The following is a 22,476-nucleotide window of genomic DNA, read 5'->3' as shown; positions in this document are numbered from 1 at the left end:
TGGAAAATCCCATGGACGGAGGAGCGTGGTAGGCTACAGTCCATGGGGTCGCAAAGAGTCAGACTCCTCCGTCCATGGGATTTCCCAGGCAAAAATACTGGAGTGGGTTGCCATTTCCTTCTCCAGGAGATCTTCCTGACCCAGGGATTGAACCCTGGTCTCCTGCATTGTAGGCAGTCGCTTTACCATCTGAGCCACAAGGGAAGTCCATATCTACCTAGTGAGAGGAGTAAAAATACTTGCCTCATAGAATTGTTATGAGACTCAAGATAACACTTTAAAGCATTTAGGACCTGATTTGGCACTGTGTAAGTGCTTGTTAAATAAAATACTGTGACTCTTTCTTCCTTGACTCTGAAGGCAACTAGTTAGGTGTACAAAATGACCTCATCAATCTGACTTATAATTCAAATTGACATTGAACTGACACATCTATATCCAGTTAACTCATTGCCTTGAACATGGTGCAAACAAATAAAATGTTACTTCATTTTGTTGCATGGATACAGACTTCAACATATCAGAAATGCCCTTTCTTTGGGAAAAAAAAAAAAAAGACAACCCAAACTGGATAGCAGAGTATGCATGAGGCGTCACTTCTCAGTTGTTGTGTTTATAAAATGAGGGAGAGGATCTTTGTCTTCAAAACCTGTAACTTTTTTTCCCAACGACCTTATTGAGATACCATTAACACACTATTACAAATGATCCCGTCAATAGAGAATATTAGCGTTTACTGATTGGCTACTGTGTCCCAGGTACTACACATACATTGTTTTTCTTAATCTTCATAAAAATTCTTTAACACAGGTATTATCTTTCTCAATTTAATGATTAAACAATAGCTAAATGCTTTGCCGCTAGAGGTTGAGGTATGAACATGCGGTTTGAACTCATGTTCGTTCATATGACTCCATTATTCTTCCCACATCCAGTGATCTCTTTCTGAAAACTTACTTAGTTCTCTTTCAGAGTTTAGGTTTGGGAAAGGAGGGAAACTTAACCCTTTGATAGTACTCATCGTTAAACTAATTTTTAACTTGTCAAAAGTCAAATAGTATAAGAAATAGCAAGGAACTGGAAGCTGTTTTCAGACTTTCAAATCAAGGATGATACAAAAAGACAAAACAGTATTATTTCAAAGAAAATAAGCAATCTCAATGCTGATACAAATTATCCTACCCTGACTTGGAAGGGTTCAACACTCGTCAGTATATTACACCCATTTTCTGCATTCCCACCAAATGAGTTAGCGTAGAGGCTGAAAATGAGTAAAGAAGAGAGATCAGGCAGGAATTCCTATCCATCTTTTAGACTTTTCACATCAAGTTATCTTACAGTCAAATCGCTGGACATCATGCTTGGAATTACTTACGCGGTTTTGCCACAATTCAATTCTGAAACACATATTTAGGTCGTTCTTATACGTCAGGCAGCACTAGGTGTACAAAGGTGTTGTTTTTTGTTTTAAATGAATTAGTGCAGCCTGGTTTCTATGTTAGTTTAGGCTTTCGTAAGGAGTGGTAATTAGTGTACTATACCGGACAGCGAGCCAGTGTGCCTGTGAAGCTGGATTATAAACTTGCCTCTCCAAGGCAAGTTTACTGTGTGACCTTGGCATTTGATTTGTGAGACTCGATTTTCCCATTTTTAACATCATCGGCTTCAAATAATAGCTAGTATTACCTTCTTTCAGGTGCACACACCATGGGAAGGTGTGGCTAGGAATGTCACTTCATAGTGTCTAGGAGAATGGGTTTCTCGCCTGTTTTCGCTCCTTTATTTTAGTACCTGGCACTATTCGGTACATATTTTACACCTTGTTCACCGAGGAACTGGAACATGTTTCTCCCTGCAGCTCAGCTATCTGGGTGTGCCTGGGGAGGCGTCACAAAGAGCCTATAAAAGGTCTCCGCCTACAGCAGGACTAGGAGCGCCAGAAAGAGCCCAGAAAGAGCACTGCGGCTAGGCGTTCGGTTTCGGGTTGCTAGATTTGGTCCCATCTTCACCGAGTTTAGGTTCTGGGGCTCGCCACGGAAAGACTCGACTCACAGACCTGTTAAAATTTTTCTGCCATATTCTAGCCGTCCCCACGCCCCCCGCGCCGCCCCACCCTCAAGTGTGAGTGAATGCGCAAATAAGGTTTTTCAGGCGTCTGTGGGAAAGACGGAGGGAAAGGCAGAAGTCAGCATGGGCAGGGCGGTGGCACCGCTCAAGTGAGACAGGATCCAGGCCCCACAGACGAGAGTTAAAACCAGGCGTTCCCGGGCCGTAGGAGGCCGAGGCGAGCTGCTGGACGGGCGGGGGCCGACGCGAGGCAGCCGACCCCGGCGGCGCACTCACTCCGCCCGGGGCCAACGCCGGTCCGGAGGCGCACCCCCCCCACCCTTACGTCTCTTTTGGTTTCGACCTGCCGACTGGGCGGGGCCGCGGGACGCCATTCCCACAATGCTCTGGGGCGTGCCGCCGCCGTCGCTGCCGCCTCCGCTACCGCTAGTGGAAGAAGATGGCGGAAGGCGGAGCGGCAGATCTGGACATCCAGCGGTCTGACATCGCGACGCTGCTCAAAACCTCGCTCCGGAAAGGGGACACCTGGTGAGGGAAAGAGGTTGAGGTGGCTGCGGTTGCCCGAGGGTGGTGGGGAACTCGGTGGGAACTGCGGGCTGGTGTCTCGCTGGTGACAGGTGCGGGCAGGTCCGGCGGCGGCTGCCTCAGGCAGCAGGATTTTGGCCGCTTCCGAAAGGTTGGGGCAAAGATTGGACCCGAAATGAGGGCCACGGTTCATGGCTCGTCGAGGCGTTGCTGAAGGGCTTGCGGGGAGCGGCGGCGGCGGCTCGTGCGGTTCTCCTCGTCCTTCTTCCTCTAGTGGTGCCGCTCCCACTTCAGGCCTTCCCGAACGATAGGTGACTCTCGTTCGGTGTGAGTCTCTTAATGTTTGACAGGTCCTGGCCCCGCGGCTGATCCCGATCTCACCCGCTTCACTTCTTTAGTCATTTCCTTTCCCTGCCTTGTCGACATCCAAGTTCCCCTATTCTGATTCTCGTCTTCTTCCGGGAGGCCGGCTGCAGGATGTTTGCGGTTCCTACTACACAGGTGGCATGTGTCAGGGCGCCACTTAAGAGAGAGGAACCTAGTTCCTTGTCAAAAGGAGGGCGAGCAGTACTGAACCTTAGGCTTCTGAGTGGTACCACGTGGTCTTGTGCTTTAGTGGAGGCTTGGTAGACGCCGGCAGCGTTTCTCTTAGAAGTGCAGCCCTTCCCTCTTATTGGAAGGATAACGTAGGCCTGCAAGAAGCAGATAAGTCCACTTGAAGCTTCAGTCACTTGCTAACATTCAAACTTATAAAATACCAAAGGATATACTTAAAATGTCGAAGAAAGGATTTGTAGATTTTAATATTTGTGGGCCATATCAAGTGGTATTCAGAATAACTTCAGTATGTGAATATGTAAGCTAAAGTGCTCTGTTTCATTAGGAAGGATCATGTGCTTCTTTATTATGATAAAAGTTATTTTCACTTTTCCATCGTCACCGTAACAGTTGTGTATAATACGCAAGCGTGTTTTTTCATTTCCTCAATATGGCTTAGTGGAAGGAGCGTCAGATTTAGACTCAAGTTAGGTTAGCCTTTCCACCACTTAGCTTTCAGTGTGACTTTGAGGAAAGTTAATTTACATTGCATCTCAATGATTTCCTCTACAAAATGGACAGAATAATTTCATTTAGGGGTTTATCCTGATTCAGTGAAATAATCTACAAGATTTTCTGCCTTGAGATAACATCAAATTTTAGTTACCTTCTTATCACCACCATTTCTGTTAAAATGCTGTGGTATTAGAATCATTGTCAAGTAAGCTAGAATCACTGTCAAGTAAGCTAGTAGATGGCAGACTTGGGACTTGAATTTAAATACTTTGGTCTAAGTCTTGGTACTTTTTCTTATTTTGTTAGGCTGCACTGTATGTTTTATATGATTAAAAATCCCTGAGAGTGTAAACATATACTTGTTGGATTGCAGCAAAAAATATGGTTTAGTAATCATTCTTGTTCATACCAGAGGGTTCCTATGATGTTTATTACTGTGGGGAAATTGGACATTTCCTAGGACATTTTTGTTTACCTTTTCCTGTGAATTGTTAAAGATGAAATCAGTCCTTACTTCCTATTGTTTGTTAAAGGACATTTTAACATTCTTAATTTACCTTGCCTAATACTACCTTATACAAAGGTAAATGTGGATTTTCATGAAATACAAATCTACAATTTAATATATTTGTTGATGTTCAGTCGCTAAGTTGTGTCTGACTCTTTGTGACCCCATGGACTGTAGTGCAGCAAGCTTCCCTGTCCTTCACTGTCTCCTGGAGTTTGCTCTAACTCATGTTCATTGGATTGGTGATGCTATTTAATTTAATATATAGATATTATTTATGTGTATATTACTCCTTGTTAATGTTGTGGTTTTGATATACTGAGTAATAATTGGTGGTGTTAACCATAAAGGATGATCAAAGCAGTATGGATATTGTGACCATTAAACTTTAAAGTTTAGCCTTTTTATTTTTGACAAAGTTTCTGTAAATCATTTTAAAGATCTGTTGATATTTATAAGAGTAAATACAGGAAGTTCATAAATTTGAGTCGTTTCAGTGCTTCCATCTTAAAGAAAAGAAAACTGAGGCCCAGACATTTAAGTAACAGCAGAATGTGCAAATTTTTATCCTCACAATTGATTTCCCCTCTCATTTGAAGGAAAAAAAATGCAGGAAAAGATGGTACCGGGATGCTCCAGAAACTAATTTGGTTTATATGTGAGCCAGTTGACTTGGAATTAGCAGGTGAAACCTATCAAAAAAGGAATTAGCGAAAGTTTGATTCAGAATTTTAAGGAGAGTAATTTGTTAAGTATGAATTTGATAAAGTGTTCGTGAGTACAGAATTGGTAAAGAATATTTAATGGTTTAGTTGTAGCTTGGGTTCATGTTTCTGGTACTCAGTAAAACTTGTTAAACAGTTGTTTCTCTTTTTAAAGTCTTAAAAAAGCCTTGGATTAGTCATTTATGGGTGTTTGAGAAAATTCTGTTTGTTTTTTAATAGCTGAAATGGGCCATATACAAATGAAACATCGTCTTGGCATATGTATATTACCATCTTGAAAAGACTGATTGCACTGTTAAGAAAAAATGATAGGTTTACCATGAGTTTATTCTTGAAATTTTAATACTAACATTTCTTGTTATAGTCAAATACATTCAAATAAGTAAAGATCATTAATTAGGTTGTGAGTACTTTGCAGATAAGGACGGCCTCTTACTACTCTGGTAATTAATGCTAACACCTGGCCAAGGATAAAGATTTGCTTCTATGTGGCTACTAGAATTTCTGTTTATTTGTAAATAGTGGATGATTTTTATCTGGAAGCTAACTTTCTAGAGATGAAAATAAGCTACATGTGTCTGAGATGAGTAACAAACCTTATGATATGTTTGGTATTAAATTTTATAGTGACAAAAATGTCAAAATTGATGTAAAAGAGATACACTTCTTAAAAAGGTTGGGTATAAAAGTAACACCTATCTGTCTTAGAAGGCGTGATCTTTTGTGCTGTTTCCTGATCTGTGTTTAGCTCCAGGGAGAGATTCAGAAAACTATGAACAACACTATTAGAATTTAGAAACTGTAGGAAAAGAGTAAAGGAACTAGAACTGTTTGCTTTGGATGAATGAAAGACAACTTAATTTTTAGGTACATGGTAGTTTCTTCTAATAAAATAAAAGGAAAATTTGTTTAAAATACATTGCATTAAGTATATCAGGGATGGAAGAACCTACTGAAGGGAATGATAGTTAAATAAGTAAGTGTGCAAACATACAAATACGTGTTGTGGATTATGTACTCTCTTAGGTGATTTCTTTTAAAATAGATTTATTGTAAATAAATAAATAAATGACTATAAGTCACCAAAACCACTGCTGTAGTCCCTTATTTTATTAAATGTTATTCATCTACCAATCAGTTCCACTAATTTTTATGTTCAAGTATGTTCAAAACTTCCTTTATAGATTAAATCTTGCATGTCATTTTTGTATAAACTCTAATAAAATTAGTAGATTTACGGTAACTTTGAAGAGTAACTTTCATTTATAGTCATTTAAAAATGTAGCCATATAGCCATGTGTGATGTTTTTGTCTCAAACTGCAGAGGAATTGGACCAATCAAGTTTTTTTTGATAGAGGAGGCTTTAATTTCAATTAGAGCTTTCCTTTCCTACTGTTTTACTTAGAAATCTTTATTTTATATAGTCCCTTATGTTTTTGCAACTTTGATTCACACTAACAAAATAATCTTAAATCAGACAATCAGTTAATAATGTAAATGGAAACTATTAATCAATATGAACTCAAATTGTTTAGTGTGTGCTTGCCAAGAAGTTTTTATATTACCTTTACTGTTAGCTTTAATTGTATCAAAGTGTTTACCTCTAAAATAAGATATATGTTATATCACTTGCATCAAATGAAACCAGAAAGCAAAAGTGTTTTTTAGTGTTGGTCAATTGATGAACATAACAGAAGTAGGGATGTTAAAGCATATTTTTCACATTTTAATTGCTTAAAATTGAGGAAAGTAGCTTTCCCTTATTTAATCCTTTTCATAAGTTTTTAAATCACTTGTAAGTTGTTAATGAAGCCAAGATTAATGTACCCCATTTGGCTGAGCAGATCCAGAGCTTTAGCATCTACTTAGTGACATTCAGATTGTTTCCTAAATCATACCGCCTTTTTTCATTAGCACATACAAAGTATTAAATAGATGTTTTAGAAAATAATTTTGTGACTGTTACTAGTCTTGCTTGGATGTAAGTATGATAAGAATTGTCAGGCTATGACCTATGATATTACATTTAAAAGACACTGTGCTAGGTGTTGTTGAAGTATTTAGTTCCTCATCGCCGCGATTCTAGGGTACCAGAATGTGAATGTGTGCCAGTTCACACCGGCCAGAATAAGAGTTTCCCCAGATAGGCTTGAAGAAGTGTTCACACAGTGATACATCTGAGATTTGGACCCAAGTAGTTTAGGGCTTTAAATCAGGCCTTAAAATTATTGTGCTACACTGCCTTTTAAAGATGCATTTTAAAGTGTTCCACTTGTTTTTTTAAATGGACATGCTTTTCTCTTTAAATGGAATCTAATTTATATTTAGGAAGAGACTTCTACCGTTTTATCCCACACTCGTTTCTTGTGACTGTTTAGTTTTGATATGGTGGAAAAATCTTATACTGCTTTTGGAAAATAAAATACGTTTAAGGATTAGTAAGTTTTTAACTGAATATGTAGAACAAATATTATTTCAGTCTGAAAGTACATTTAAGCAAAAGCAGCTGGGCTCATGTATTGTTTAGATTTGGGATTTTGTTTATTAGTAATCATAAGCGATTGTTAGAGGCCATATGGCCCCTTTACGTGTAGTTTTACAGAAACAGCATATCAAGCAGATAGTAAGAGCTTGTAGTAAGAGTAGGATATTTTGTTTCAGTACTTTACCCATATTTTAAAAGTATAAATCACAAATGCATAAGACTTTTTTGTTCCCCACTAAGAATCCTTAGAAATAGCCCAGAAAATGCAAATGTGAAAGTTTGATATTTTACGTTCCATGATTACCAACTTTTTGTGAATTTTCAAAGTCAAAGCACACTTAAGACACTGGAAGGTACATAACCATGTCGATACCTCTTTAACATCTGAAAGCTGACAGTCCATGTGGTATCACTGCTGATAAAATCAGTTTTGCCATATTAGTCATTAGATACATCTCTTTTATTATGTGTTGTTCAATCACTCAATCATGCCCGACTCTTTGTGACCCCATGGACTGCAGCTCGCTGGGTTTTTGTGTCCTTCACCGTCTCCGGGATTTTGTTCAAACTCATGTCCACTATGTTGGACAAGAATTTAGAGTGGTTTTTCTTTTCCTCACTGTGAGAATAACTTCACTGAAAAACTATGATTATTGATAAGTGAATTGAAACCATCAGCTATACTGGCAGGGAGATAAAGGGAAAGTTGAGAATTACTGGTGAAGGTGTTTGCACACATCTGGTTGGATTCTCAAGATACGTGTGTATTCTGTTCTTGTAGATGAGAAATCTGAGTTGAGACACATCAGTTGGTTTGCATGTGGTTCACAGGTAATAATAATACCACCACTAGTGAGCATGTATTGCATGCTTACTCTCCTCAAGCCACTATCCTAAATGCTTTATACTTGTGCAGCTATTAAAGCAAGAGTTCTTATTTACCTCATTTTATAGATGTTTGAGGGTTTCAGAGCTGGTTTTTAAAATATTACTTACATACCTGATTTACAATGATTTAAAAGGCTAAATCCTACTAGTATCTTTTTAGTATTAAAATGTTTTGTGTTGTCACTACTCAAGTGTAATTCAAACAGTATTTCATAAACCATTAAACTGTTTCTTCTTAGTCTCCATATAGAGTTTGTCTGCAGTTGCTGGTTTTTTCCTTCCTGAGTAATGTCAGTTCGGTTTGTGCCTCATTTTCATTTCCTTAGTTACCACTGTAATTCACACTCTGTATCTTATATTTATTCCTTTGAAGTTGTTCTTTCAGATTCTTTCTCCATCTCTTCTTTATAAAGAGAAATGTAGTTCCTTTTAGCGTCACCATTCATTGTACACAGAAGCCACTACCAAAGAAACCTAGAATAAGACTGATTGGTAGTAAGTGACCTCAGTTTTGGATGCAGATTAAAATGATGTATCTGAGCAAACAATCAAGAACAGCTCCTCAAAAAGAAAGAAGCTCAGATTCTAATATAAGGCAGAAAACCTCTGCAGGGTTAACCCAAATTTGGTTATGCCTAAAATACTGCTTCTGTCAGTAAGATTCCACTTGGTTTTCTTATAGTTCTCCAAAAAGAAAAGGAGGGTAATGACTACTCTTTCTTCTTTACGAGGAGGAATACTAAGAATGCTGTCCCTTCCACTCTCCCTTTAGCTTTGAGAAGGTCCAGGTATTAGTGTGATAATTCCTCGTAATTCAGGAAAATGATTTAGCAGAAGTAGCCTTAGAAAAGACTTTTTAGTGAAAGCATCAAAGGCTGTCACAAGCAAGTCCAGAGTGTCTCTGAGACCAGGCTAGTCTAAGTTTTAGGGAGCCAGTTTTTGTTTTTAAACGAAATATAGTTGATTTACAGTGTCGTGTTTCAGCTGTACACAGCAAGGTGACTCAGATGTAGATCCATGTTTTTAGATTGTTCCATTAGACGTTATTACAGGATATTGAATATGGGTCCTTATGCTACCAGTAGATCCTTGTGGGTTATGTATTTTATATATAGTAGTGTGTATATTTTAATCCCAAACTCCTGATTAACCGCTCCTCCCCCACTTCCCCCTTTGATAACCGAAAGTTTATTTTCTGTGTCTATGAGTCTCTGTTTTGTAAATAAGTTCATTTGTATCATTTTTTTTAAGATTCCACATAAAAGTAATATAAAAGACAAAAAGATATTTGTCTTTTTCTGTCTGACTTATTTCACTTAGCCAGTGAAATCCAAACCGGGGAGCATTAGAGAAAAAATTCTTCGCTTGAGTGAAAAGAGCATCAAGTTCCTGTAGTAAAAAACAAAAAGGTTAAGAATGATAAGGGTGATAATTATATTTATCATGTTGTACATTACCTCTCTAGTACTTATCTTCTACCTGTAAGTTTGTACCTTTTGACTGCCTTCATACAAGTCCTCCTCCCCCCATGCCCTTGCCTCTGGTAACCACAAATCTGATCTAATTTTTTAATAATGAGTTTGGTTGGTTGGTTGTCCTATAACACTGTCACTTCCTGTTACAGAACATAGTGATTAGATATTTCTATATACTTCAAAAGGATCACCAGGATAAATCTAGTTACTATGTGTCACCACACAAAGGTATTACATGATAACTGATTCTGTTTCCCACATGGTACTTTTCATGCTTGGAACTCATTTATTTTGCAACTGCAAGTTTGTGCCTCTTAACCTCACTTAGCTATTTCTCTCCTCTGCCTACCTTCCTTTTCTCTAGCAACCACCTGTTTGTATCTCTGACTGTTTCTGTTTTCTTATGTTTGTCTTTTAGATTCCATATATGTGTGAAATCATACATATTTGTCTTTCTTACTTATTTCACTTAGCGTAATATCTTCCATGTCCATTCATGCTGTTGCACATAGCAAGATTTCATTCTTCTTTATGGCTGAGTAATACTCTGCGGGAGTTGGTGATGGACAGCGAGGCCTGTGTGCTGTGATTCATGGGGTCGCAAAGAGTCGGACACGACTGAGCGACTGAACTGAACTGAATACTCCATTGTGGGACTTCCCTGGTGGCTCAGTGGTGAAGGAGAAGAAAATGACAACCTGCTTCAGTATTCCTGCCCAGGAAACCCCATGGACCGAGGAGTCTGGTCGACTGTAGTCTGTGGGGTTGCAGAAGAGCTGGACGTGACTTAATGATTAAACAACAAAAGCAATATTCCACTGTAATATAATTAACAGTGCTGAATATTATATGTGAGAGTTGTTAGAGTAAATCCTGAGAATTCTCATCGTTGTTGTTCAGTCACTCAGTTGTGTCTGACTCTGCCCATCCCGTGGACTACAGCACATCAGGCTTCCGTGTCCTTCACTATCTCTTGGAGTTTGCTCAAACTCATGTCCATTGAATCGGTGATGCCATCCAACCATCTCATCCTCTCTTATCCCCTTCTCCTCCTGCCTTCAGTCTTTCCCTGCATCAGGGTCTTTTCTAATGAGTCGGCTCTTCTCATCAGGTGGACAAAGTATTGGCGCATCAGTGCTTCCAGTGAACACTCAGGATCAATCTCCTTCAGGATGGACGGGTTGGATCTCCTTGCTGTCTAAGGGGCTCTCAAGAGTCTTCTCCAGCACCACAGTTTGAAAGCATCAATTCTTCACCACTCAGCTTTCTTTATGGTCCAACTCTCATGTCCATTCATAACTGCTGGAAAAACCATAACTTTAACTAGACAGACGTTTGTCGACAGAGTGATGTTTGCTTTTTAATACACTGTCTACATTTGTCACAGCTTTTCTTCCAAGAAACAAACATGTTTTAATTTCATGGCTGCAGTCACCATCCACAGTGATTTTGGAGTGCAAGAAAATAAAGTCTGTCACTGTTTCCATTTTATCCCCATCTATTTGCCATGAAGTGATGGGACTGGATGCCATGGTCTTCGTTTTTTGAATGTTGAATTTTAAGCCAGATTTTTCAGTCTCCTCTTCCACCTTCATCAAGAGGTTCGTTAGTTCCTCTTAGCTTTCTGCCGTTAGGGTGATGTCATCTGCATATCTGAGGTTATTGATATTTCTCCGAGCATTCTTGATTCCAGCTTGTGCTTCATCCAGCTGGCATTTCACATGATGTACTCTGCATTTAAGTTAAATAAGCAGTACACAGCCTTGACATACTCTTCCCAATTTTGAGCCAGTTTGCTATTCCATGTCCAGTTCTAACTGTTGCTTCTTGACCTGCACACAGGTTTCTCGGGAGGAAGGTAAGGTGGTCTGATATTCCCGTCTCTTGAAGAATTTTCCAGTTTGTTGTGATCCACACAGTCAAAGGCTTTAGCGTAGTCAGTGAAGCAGAAGTAGATGTTTTTCTGGAATTCTGTTGCTTTTCCTGTGACCCAGCGGATGTTGGCAATTTGCTCTCTGGTTCTTCTGCCTTTTTTAAATCCAGCTTGTACATCTGGATGTTCTCAGTTCACATGCTGTTTGAATTCTAGCTTGAAAGATTTTGATCATTACTTTGCTAGCATGTGAAATGAGTGCACTTGTGCTGTAGTTTGACCATTCTTTGGCATTGCCCTTCTTTGGAATTGGAATAAAATTTGAACCTCTTCCAGTCCTGTGGCCACTGTTCTCATCATAAGGAAATTTTTTTTTTCTATTTAATTTTGTATCTATATAAGATAATGGGTGTTCACTAAATTTACTGTGGTAATCATTTCATGATGTATGTAAGTCAAATCATCATGCTGTACACCTTAAACTTTTATAGTGCTGTATGTCAATTGTATCCTAAAACTAGAAGAAAGAAGAAAGAATGATAAGGGTTAAATGATCATGGTTAAAGAGATCTGATAATTTGGGTTGCTTTATATTATTTAGCAATATGTCATAGCAACTTGATGAAGTTTAACAGTTTCATCAAGAGATTTATCTGTGATATAGAGGGAAAATTTATTTTCATAAATTTGAATGAATTTCAAGCTTTTAAAATCTCAGAAAAGGTATAGCTAAGTATTTCTATGTACCATGCATTTGTGGCTATGATTACAAATATTACCATTCATGTATAAGTTTAAGAGCTTTTTGTATGTATAAAATAAGTGATAGTGTTCTCTTTTAAGTTTCAGAAACTGAAGTACAGAGTTAAGTGCACATGGTGATATGGTCAGTCAGAGGTACAGCAGAGATTCTGATCTAGACAGTCAACTCTGAAACCTGCATTTTAAAATACACTGCCACTGCCTGCCTTTGAGTGATAGCCATACCCATTTTATGGGAAACAGTTCTTTGAGGGATGAATACTTGAAAGTATTAAAATTAAGACATGGCAGTTTTGTCATATTAATAAAATGGCATGTTCATGTATTATCTATGAGGAACCTATAGAATTTTCTAGGTTTTTCTGGTTTAACATTCCAGTCTTAGCAGTCTCATTTCTAACTGATAACAGCTCTTTCATACAAGTATTGTTTCCTGCAGATTCTGGACTTATCCCTTCCTCACAGGAGTTTACATTCATTCATGTTATTTCCAGTACATTTTACTAAGTCTTGACTTTCACATACTTCAAAACCAATCTTTGGAAAATCATCACTAGTAATTCCATCCAGATTTATGGCCCTTTCACACTTTTGATAAAAGATCATAGCTTTATTGTGGTATAATTAACATAACATACTGTCTCTGGAGGAAGGGACCATGGGCAGAGAAAAGAAATAGGTGAGTGGTATCACATATCACTTGATGTGTAAAATTCACTGAATTTGGGTATATTCATAGAATTGTGCCGCCATCACCACAATCAATTTTGGAATATTTTTATCAGCCCTAAAAGAAACCGCATACCTATTAGCAGTTTCCCCCACCCCCTTTTCTACCCACATCCCGCTGTTCTTGGCAGCTACTTATCTTCTTTCTTGTTCTATAAATTTACCTTCTGGATATTTCATGTAAATAGAATCATATATGTGTTTTTTTTTTGTCTCTGGCTTCATTTACTTAACATAATGCTTTTTAGATTCATCCATTTTATAGTGTATATCAGTACATCATTTCTTTTTATTGCCTCAAAACATCTCATTGTATAGGGATACCACATTCAGTTTATTCCTTCTTCACTTGATGGACTTTTGGCTTCTTCACACTTTTTGATTGTTATGAATAATCCTGCTATGAACATTTATGTGCAAGTTTTAGTCTAGACATAAGTTTTCATTTCCCTTGGGTGCATATCTGGCAATGGAATTGCTGAGTCCCTGTGTTTATTTTTTGAGGAACTAATGGACTCTTTTCCAAAGCGGTGGCACCATTTTCCATTGCCACCAGTGATCTATGAGGGTTCCAGTTTCTCTGCATCATCGTGATACTTATTGTCTGTCTTTTTGATTATTGCCATTTTGGGGGATGTGAAGTGGCATCTCATTGGAGGCTCAGTTTGCATTTTCATAGTGGCTAATGTTGGTGCAGATCTTTTCATATATGCTTATTAGCCCTTTTGGCAAAAATGCCTATCTGTATTCTTTGCCCATTTTCTCACTTGATCTTAGCCAAAAGGCCGAGAAGCGATGCCCATTTTCTCATTTGGCAATTTTCTCTTCATTATTGAGTTTTAAGAGTTCTTTATATATATTCTAGATACAAATCCCCTGTCAGATAGGTGACATGCAACATTTTCTCCACTTCTGTGTGTTTTCTTTTCACTTTCACAATCTTACTTGGCCTCCTTCCTGAGTTCTTTGTCTTGTAGTTTAGATGTAAAAGAGGTCATAAAAATTAGTTCTTGCCAACTGATGAATTTAATGTGTAGAGCAAAAAGTAGGTTGGAAATGCTTCAGACCTAAAAATTAAGATATAAAGGGATGATTAACCAAACCATTGGTTTATTTGAACAACTTAATAGCTTTCCTTGATTATGTTTTACTGAAGAGTTTTCCTTTGTGGTACTTAAAACGAAAAAACAGTGAAGTATCTAGTTTTATAATGATTTAAAGTACTGGATACTATAAATATCTCTTTTAGTATTAAAAATGGCTTATGCTATTGCAACTTAAATGTAATTGAAACAGTATTTTATTCAATGAGATGATTAGTCATAGAGTGAATTAATATCCAAAAGTGTTTATGCTGTTAATTCTACATACAACAGTTATACATGTTGTTTTCAGAGTATGTGCTACATTGAATTAGACTGAAATTTTTGTGTGTCTTCTCAGTTGCAGAATAGTGACTGTCTTATATCTACTTTGCAGAGAAAAAGGTAGGGTTTTTTGAAAAGTAAACATCATATATAAGTATTAAGCAATTTAGAAGGAACTGCTTATTTGGAAATTATCAGCATAAACATATACTAATCCAAAAAAGCAAAACAGAATCATGCATTCACTAACCCCATGGTTTTCTGAATCCAGCTCTTGGGATTTCCCCATTTCCCTATACTGCTTTTAAATGTCTTTGTATTTAGGACTGTTTCTGAATCATTTACTGGTCCCTTTATATGTTTCTTAAATTTTCTTTTGGTGTGTACAGAGACACTAACCAGCTTTTGAGACTCTCCTGTCTGTCTTCTCTACCACCTCCCCCCACCCCAAAAAAACACAAATAACAGCAAAAAACCTACAACTTGGCCTTTTTTAGTTCTTACAGTAGGTTTTCTGCATTTGAGGGCTGTTTTAAAATGGACTCATTTTAAATTGATTTGTTTTGGGTCCTAAAATTGATCCTGCTTCTCTGTAGCCATTGAAAATTATTCTGTCCAGAGCACATTGCAAATTGTCTTTCTTGATGCCGTTAGAATATTTAGCACCATACAGTTTAGGCCTTTTTGAAGTACTTATAACTTTATGTAAGTTTTGATTTATTAAACATTTTACTTGTACTTAAACCTCCCAATACTCCTGTGAGATACTCTCAGTCTTCATGAAATGTAAATCAGATTATATCTCTTCTCTTCTAAAAATCTGTCAGTGGCTTTGCTTGCATTTAGGATAAACTCTTTGATTACCTTAAAGGTGCTGTGGTCTGGCTTCAGCCTGCCTTATCTAGCGTCCCTTCTGCCTTTGTCGTAAACTCCGTCTGCATCTAACTCTCCCGGTGTACCCGAGTCCCGGAGCTGTTCCGGCTCCAGCGTGTGCTGTTCCTTCCATCTAGGTAGCTTTTTATCTTATTCGTGAAATAACTACTGTTCATATGCTAAAATATTATTTTTTCAAAAAGGATTTTGTTTATTCTAAATGTGTCTCAGTCACTGCATTGTGTCCAACTCTTTGCAACCCATGGACTGCAGCCCACCAGTCTCCTTTGTCCATGGAATTTCCCAGGCCAAAATACTGGAGTGGGTTGCCATTTCCTACTCCAGGGGATCTTCCCGAAACAGGAATCGAACCTGCATCTCCTGCATTAGCAGGCGGATTCTTTACCACTGAGCCTCCTGGGAAGCCTTAGTTCTCTGTTAATAAATGGCTTTTAAAGTAAAGTTTAAACAGTAGAAAGAACACTGAACTTTCAAGTCTGAAAACTAGAGTGTATACTGGAAACAGGCCCTACACACTCAGTGTTGTATGACCTTGTTAAGGTACGTAGCTTCTCTGAGTTTTGGTTTCCCCATCAGCTAAACAAAAAAAGATGGGGAAAAGTTACTCTAAAGATTAATTTGAAAACACTTCATACAAAAAACTTTACATAAATATAAATTAAAACATTTCTATTCTGTTGTTGTTGTTCAGTCACCCAGTTGTGTCTGACTCTTTGTGACCCCATGGACTGCAACATGCCAGGACACTCTGTCCCTCACCATCTCCCGAAGTTGCCCAAGTTCATGTCCATTGCATTGGTGATGCCATCCAGCCATCTCATCATCTTACACTCTCTTCTTCTGCCCTCAATCTTTCCCAGCATCAGGGACTTTTCCAGAGAGTCAGCTGTTCACATCAGATGACCAAATACTGGAGTTTCAGCTTCAACATCAGTACTTCCAAGTATCCAGGGTTGATTTCCCTTAAGATTACTGGTTTGATCTCTCTGCTGTCCAGGGGACTCTCAAGAGCCTTCTCCAGCACCACAGTTCGAAGGCATCAATTCTTTGGCACTGCCTTCTTTACAGTCCAGCTCTCACAACTGTATGTGACCACTGGGAAAACCATAGCCTTGACTATATGGGCCTGATTGGCAGAGTAATGTCTCTGCTTTTCAGCACACTGTCTAGGTTTGTCATAGCTTTCCTGCCAAAAGCAAACGTCTTATAATTTCATGGCTGCAGTCACCATCTGCAGTGATTTTAGAGCCCAAGAAGGGGAATCTGTCACTACTTCCACCTTTTCCCCCTCTATTTACCATGAAGTAAATCAGGCTGGATGGCATGATCTTATTTTTTTTAGTATTCAGTTTTAAGCCAGATCTTTCACTCTCTCCTTCATGCTCATCAAGAGGCTTTTTAGTTCCTCTTTGCTTTCTGCCATTAGCGTGGGATCATCCACATATCTGAGGATGTTGATGTTTCTCCCACTCATCTTGATTCCAGCTTGTAACTCATCCATCCCAGCATTTCTCATTATGTTGCTCAGTGTACAGATTAAACAGACAGGGTTACCGCAGACAGCCCTGTTGTACTCCTTTCTCAACCTTTAACCAATCAGTTGTTCCATACGGGGTTCTAACTATTGCTTCTTGACCCTCATACAGGTTTCTCAGGAGACAGGTAAGGTCTGTCACATGACACTAAATTTTAATTTTAACAGTAGAGTGAATGATCATATTTCTGTTTTTAAAATGTCTGGCAGCAGAATGGAGGCTAAATTGGCAGCAGGCAAATTTAAAGCAGAGTTACAAGTTGGGCAGCTGTTACAGTGCTCTATGCCACTTAAGACTGATGAGGAGGGTGAGTTACCGAGCTTAGATACTTTTCTGAGCATGAAGAAGAGAGGGACAGACTTGGTTGCTAGATGTTAAGGGGTCATGGAGGAATGTAGGATAATTTGGTTTCTGGTTTGGGATACTAAATTACTGATGACATTTATTAAAGAGATATTAGAGAAGGAGTACATTTGAGGATGTAAAGACAATTGACAACTTGAAATTGAAATTCTATTAAAAAAAATACAAGTTGACATGGATGAGTAGAAGTTGGAAATATTCAAGAACTTGAGCATTGGTCTTACCATGAAGATTTTAGACTCACTGGTGTCAGTTACAATATCACTGAGACTATTGACTGAGAAAAGAGGACATTGAAGAGCAGCTTTGTGGACTACTAACATTTAGGTGGAAGTAGGGAATCTTGTTTAAATAGCTAAATATATTTAGATATAGATATATTCTTCCTCTCCGGAAAGGTAGAATCACTGAGATTATATTTAAAAGCATTGATACGGTAACAAAAATATGAATCCTTTGGATTTGGTAGGGTGGCCATTGGTGGCTTCATGAGGACCTTTTTGAGGGCCCATTGGGATAGCAAGATGTGTTGTGCTTTGCCGAAGAGTAAGTAAAGATTGAGGAAGGAGAAGCTTGGCTGCAGGGAGAAGTCAGAAAAATGGGAGCAGATAGAAGAGGAAATGAACATGGGAGTAGGGCAGTCATGGGCAGAAGGGGGAAAAGAGTGGCTCTTCTTACAGGCTAAGTTAAAAAAAAAACAGGAAAGATACGGGGAGAAAAAAGATGGTAGGGGCTGTTTATAAGGTAAGTCTCCAAGGAGGCAGAAGGAAATTAGGTCCAAAGAATAGGAACAAAAATTATTAGCCTTAGATTTAAGAAGAGTTATATACTCCACGGGTATGTAAGGGAATCACTGATGATAAAGGTGGGGAGTAAGAGAGTTAGAAAGTTGGGGCTTACTTCTTTGAAAAGTAAGCAGCAAGGCTGTCTATTCAGCCTAATGGGTTAGAGACTTAGTGTTTTGAAAAGGTTTGAAATAATTATTGGAAGTAGAGAAGTCTAAACTGGAGAGAAGTTGGAGGATGTCGGTTGTCTTTAAAGGACTTGAGATTGATTGAAGACTATAGATATTTAATCTCTGTGAAATGTTCTTTAGTAATTTTAAACTCATAGTATCATTATAGGAACATTTTCATTTTGATGTACTACTGTTTGAGAATCATCAGTCAGTTCAGTTCAGTCGCTCAGTCGTGTCCGACTCTTTGTGACCCCATGGACTGCAGCACGCCAGGCCTCCCTGTCCATCACCAACTGCCGGAGCTTACTCAAACTCATTTCCATTGAGTGGGTGATGCCATCAAACCATCTCATCCTCTGTCATCTCCTTCTCCTCCCACCTTTAGTTTTTCCCAGCATCAGGGTCTTTTCAGATAAGTCAGTTCTTTGCATCAGGTGGGCAAAGTATTGGAGTTTCAGCTTCAACATCAGTCCTTCCAATGAACACCCAGGACTGATCTCCTTTAGGATGGACTAGTTGGATCTCCTTGCAGTCCCAGGGACTCTCAAGAGTCTCCTGCAACACCATAGTTCAAAAGCATCAATTCTTTGGCGCTCAGTTTTCTTTGTAGTCCAACTCTCACATCCATACATGACTACTGGGAAAACCATAACCTTGACTAGACGGACCTTTGTTGGCAGAGTAACGTCTCTGCTTTTTAATATGCTGTCGAGGTTGGTCGTAACTTTCCTTCCAAGGAATAAGTGTCTTTTAACTTCGTGGCTGCAGTCACCACCTGCAGTGATTTTGGAGCCAAAAAAATAAAGTCAGCCACTGTTTTCCACTGTTTCGCCATCTATTTGCCATGAAGTGATGGGACCAGATGCCGTGATCTTAGTTTTCCGAATGCTGAGTTTTAAGCCAACTTTTTCACTCTCCTCTTTTACTTTCAGCAAGAGGCTTTTTAGTTCCTCTTCACTCTCTGCCATAAGGGTGGTCTCATCTGCATATCTGAGGTTATTGATATTTCTCCCAGAAATCTTGATTCCAGCTTATGCTTCATCTTTCAGCCCAACATTTCTCATGATGTACTTTGCATATAAGTTAAATAAACAGGGTGACAATATACAGCCTTGACATACTCCTTTCCCGATTTGGAACCAGTCTGTTGTTCCATGTCCAATTCTAACTGTTGCTTCCTGATGTGCATACAGATTTCTCAAGAGGCGGGTCAGTTGGTCTGATAGTCCCATCTCTTTCAGAATTTTCTACAGTTTGTTGTGATCCACACAGTCAAAGGCTTTGGCATAGTCAATAAAACAGAAATAGATGTTTTTCTGAAACTCTCTGGCTTTTTCAATGATCCAGCAGATGTTGGCAGTTTGATCTCTGGTTCCTCTGCCTTTTCTAAAACCAGCTTGAACATCTGGAAGTTCACAGTTAACATATTGTTGAAGCCTAGCTTGGAGAATTTTGAGCATTACTTTACTAGCATGTGAGATGAGTGCAGTTGTGCGGTAGTTTGAGCATTCCTTGGCATTGCCTTTCTTTGGGATCAGAACGAAAACAGACCTTTTGGGTAGTGACACATGTGAGGCGTCATCGTTAAAGTCCCTTGTATTCCCTGGTGGCTCATCTGGCTAAAAAATCCACCTGCATGCAGGAGACCTGGGTTCAATCCCTGGGTTGAAAAGATCCCCTGGAGAAGGGGAGGGCTACCCACTCCAGTATTCTGCCTGGGGAATTCCATGGACTGTATAGTCCATGCAGTCACAAAGAGTTGGACACGACTGAGCGATTTTGTGGATCACAGTAAACTGTGGAAAGTTCTGAAAGAGATGGGCATACGAGACCACCTGACCTGCCTCTTGAGAAACCTGTATGCACATCAGAAAGCAACAGTTAGAACTGGACATGGAACAACAGACCGTTTCCAAATCGGGAAAGGAGTACGTCAAGGCTGTATATTGTCACCCTGCTTATTTAACTTATATGCAGAGTACATCATGAGAAACGTTGGGCTGAAAGATGAAGCATAAGCTAGAATCAAGATTGCTGGGAGAAATATCAATAACCTGATATGCAGATGAGACCACCCTTATGGCAGAGAGTGAAGAGGAACTAAAAAGCTTCTTGCTGAAAGTGAAAGAGGAGAGTGAAAAAGTTGGCTTAAAACTCAGCATTCAGAAAACCAAGATCATGGCATCTGGTCCCATCACTTCATGGCAAATAGATGGCGAAACAGTGGAAACAGTGGCTGACTTTATTTTTTTGGGCTCCAAAATCACTGCAGGTGGTGACTGCAGCCACGAAGTTAAAAGACACTTATTCCTTGGAAGGAAAGTTACGACCAACCTCGACAGCATATTAAAAAGCAGAGACGTTACTCTGCCAACAAAGGTCCGTCTAGTCAAGGCTATGGTTTTCCCAGTAGTCATGTATGGATGTGAGAGTTGGACTGTGAAGAAGGCTGAGTGCCGAAGAATTGATGCTTTTGAACTGTGGTGTTGGAGGAGACTCTTGAGAGTCCCTGGGACTGCAAGGAGATCCAACTAGTCCATCCTAAAGGAGATCAGTCCTGGGTGTTCATTGGAAGGACTGATGTTGAAGCTGAAACTCCAATACTTTGCCCACCTGATGCGAAGAGCTGACTCATTTGAAAAGACCCTTATGCTGGGAGGGATTGAGGGCAAGAGGAGAAGGGGATGACAGAGGATGAGATGGTTGGCTGGCATCGCCAACTCGATGGACATGGGTTTGGGTGGGCTCTGGGAGTTGGTGATGGACAGGGAGGCCTGGCATGCTGCGATTCATGGAGTCGCAAAGAGTCGGACACGGCTGAGCAACTGAAATGAACTGAGCGATTTTCACTTTCACTTTTCACTAAAACAGAGGGAATGATAGTGATTCAGCCACAGTCAGAAGCCTCACTCAAAAGTGGAAATGATCTTGAGCATATTTTGGTACATTTATTTCATAGCTTTTTATATAGGAACACAGTGAGATGGCTCAATATTATTCAGAAACATTTCATCCTCAGTTTCATCTGTATGATACTGACTCCTTTGTGTAAGAAGCTTAAATTAGTTTGTTTATCATAAAGAGGTTAATAATTACTCTGGGCTATCTAGATGTTTGCACATTAGTATTTAGTTGAAACTTAGATGATTGCAAGTCTGTAGTTTAATCTTTGGTAAGTTTAATATTTGGTACTAAAGGTTGATCAGCTTAAAATCAGTATATATGTCAGTTTTAGAATTTTTTGATTGTTTGGTTTACATATCTTCCCAGATAACAGGGGTGGTAATCTGTATTTTTGTACTTTGTGCTTTTCATTTCTTATGAGATGTCAACCAATCATTTTCACCTTTCTGGCTTAGTTAGTAGTTGCTCTAGTTAACAAACAATTTCTTGAAAATGAATGCATTACTGTATATCAAATTCATAATTTGATCAATTTGGAAACAAGTCATGTTTTTCTAAAGAAAATTCTTCAAGGTTTATGTAACTTTTTGTTAAAATCTAATGGAAATTCACCTGTTGGATTTGGAAGAGATTTGTCGTTGTTCAGTCACTCAGTTGTGTCTGACTGTTTGCGACCCCATAGACTGCAGCACGCTAGGCTTCCCTGCCCTTCACCAACTTCTGGAACTTGCTCAAACTCATGTCCAATAAGTTGGTGATGCAATCCAACCATCTCGTCCTGTCGTCCCATTCTCCTGCCCCCAGTCTTTCCCAGCATCAGGATCTTTTCTTTTGGAACAGATAGTATAAAATAAATATGAGGTAATGGAAACTAATGAACTTCTTTTAAAAAATAAGTAGTACTAAAGCTAAAGCTGTCTATTGTATACATTTTTCTGTACATATTTCTATCCCATTTTTATGCTTGAAACCTCATTTGCTGTCAGCTTTGTTGGCTGCAGCGTTGTTCAAGTCTGTGTGTTTGACTTTCATTCTGTGCCTTTATATGAAGGTTATATATAAACCGGTGTTGTTGTTTAGTTGCCAGGTCATGTCCAATTCTTTTGTGACCCCGTAGACTATAGCTTGCCAGGCTCCTGTGTCCATGGGATTTCCAAAGCAAGAATATTGGCATGGGTTGCCGTTTCCTTCTCTGGAAACCTTCGTGACCCAGAGATCAAACCTGTGTCTCCTGCATTGGCAGGTCGATTCTCTACCACTGAGCCACCAGGGAAGCCCATTCTGTATTAAATAAGAAACATATTAATCATATTGAGTATCCTATTTCAGAAAACAGAATACAGAGAAAAATGTAACAAAACCCC

At 39.0% G+C, this 22,476-nt stretch overlaps 1 protein-coding gene across 3 annotated transcripts in view; it reads left to right on the top strand.

Moving 5' to 3' along the window:
- The first annotated feature begins 2,438 nt into the window (after nt 1–2,438).
- USP15 (ubiquitin specific peptidase 15) overlaps nt 2,439–22,476 on the top strand; it is a 131,818-nt gene continuing 111,780 nt past the window's right edge. For all 3 annotated transcript variants that reach the window (XM_061130997.1, XM_061130986.1, XM_061131025.1), the window contains exon 1: nt 2,439–2,595. In XM_061130997.1, coding sequence (XP_060986980.1) covers nt 2,507–2,595 — 89 coding nt within the window. In that variant the 5' untranslated portion in view covers nt 2,439–2,506. The remainder of the gene's footprint in view (nt 2,596–22,476) is intronic.

This window comes from Dama dama, chromosome 3, assembly GCF_033118175.1.
Source record: "Dama dama isolate Ldn47 chromosome 3, ASM3311817v1, whole genome shotgun sequence".
In the NCBI taxonomy this organism is placed as follows: domain Eukaryota; kingdom Metazoa; phylum Chordata; class Mammalia; order Artiodactyla; family Cervidae; genus Dama; species Dama dama.
This window is presented reverse-complemented; position numbering and strand designations above follow the sequence as displayed.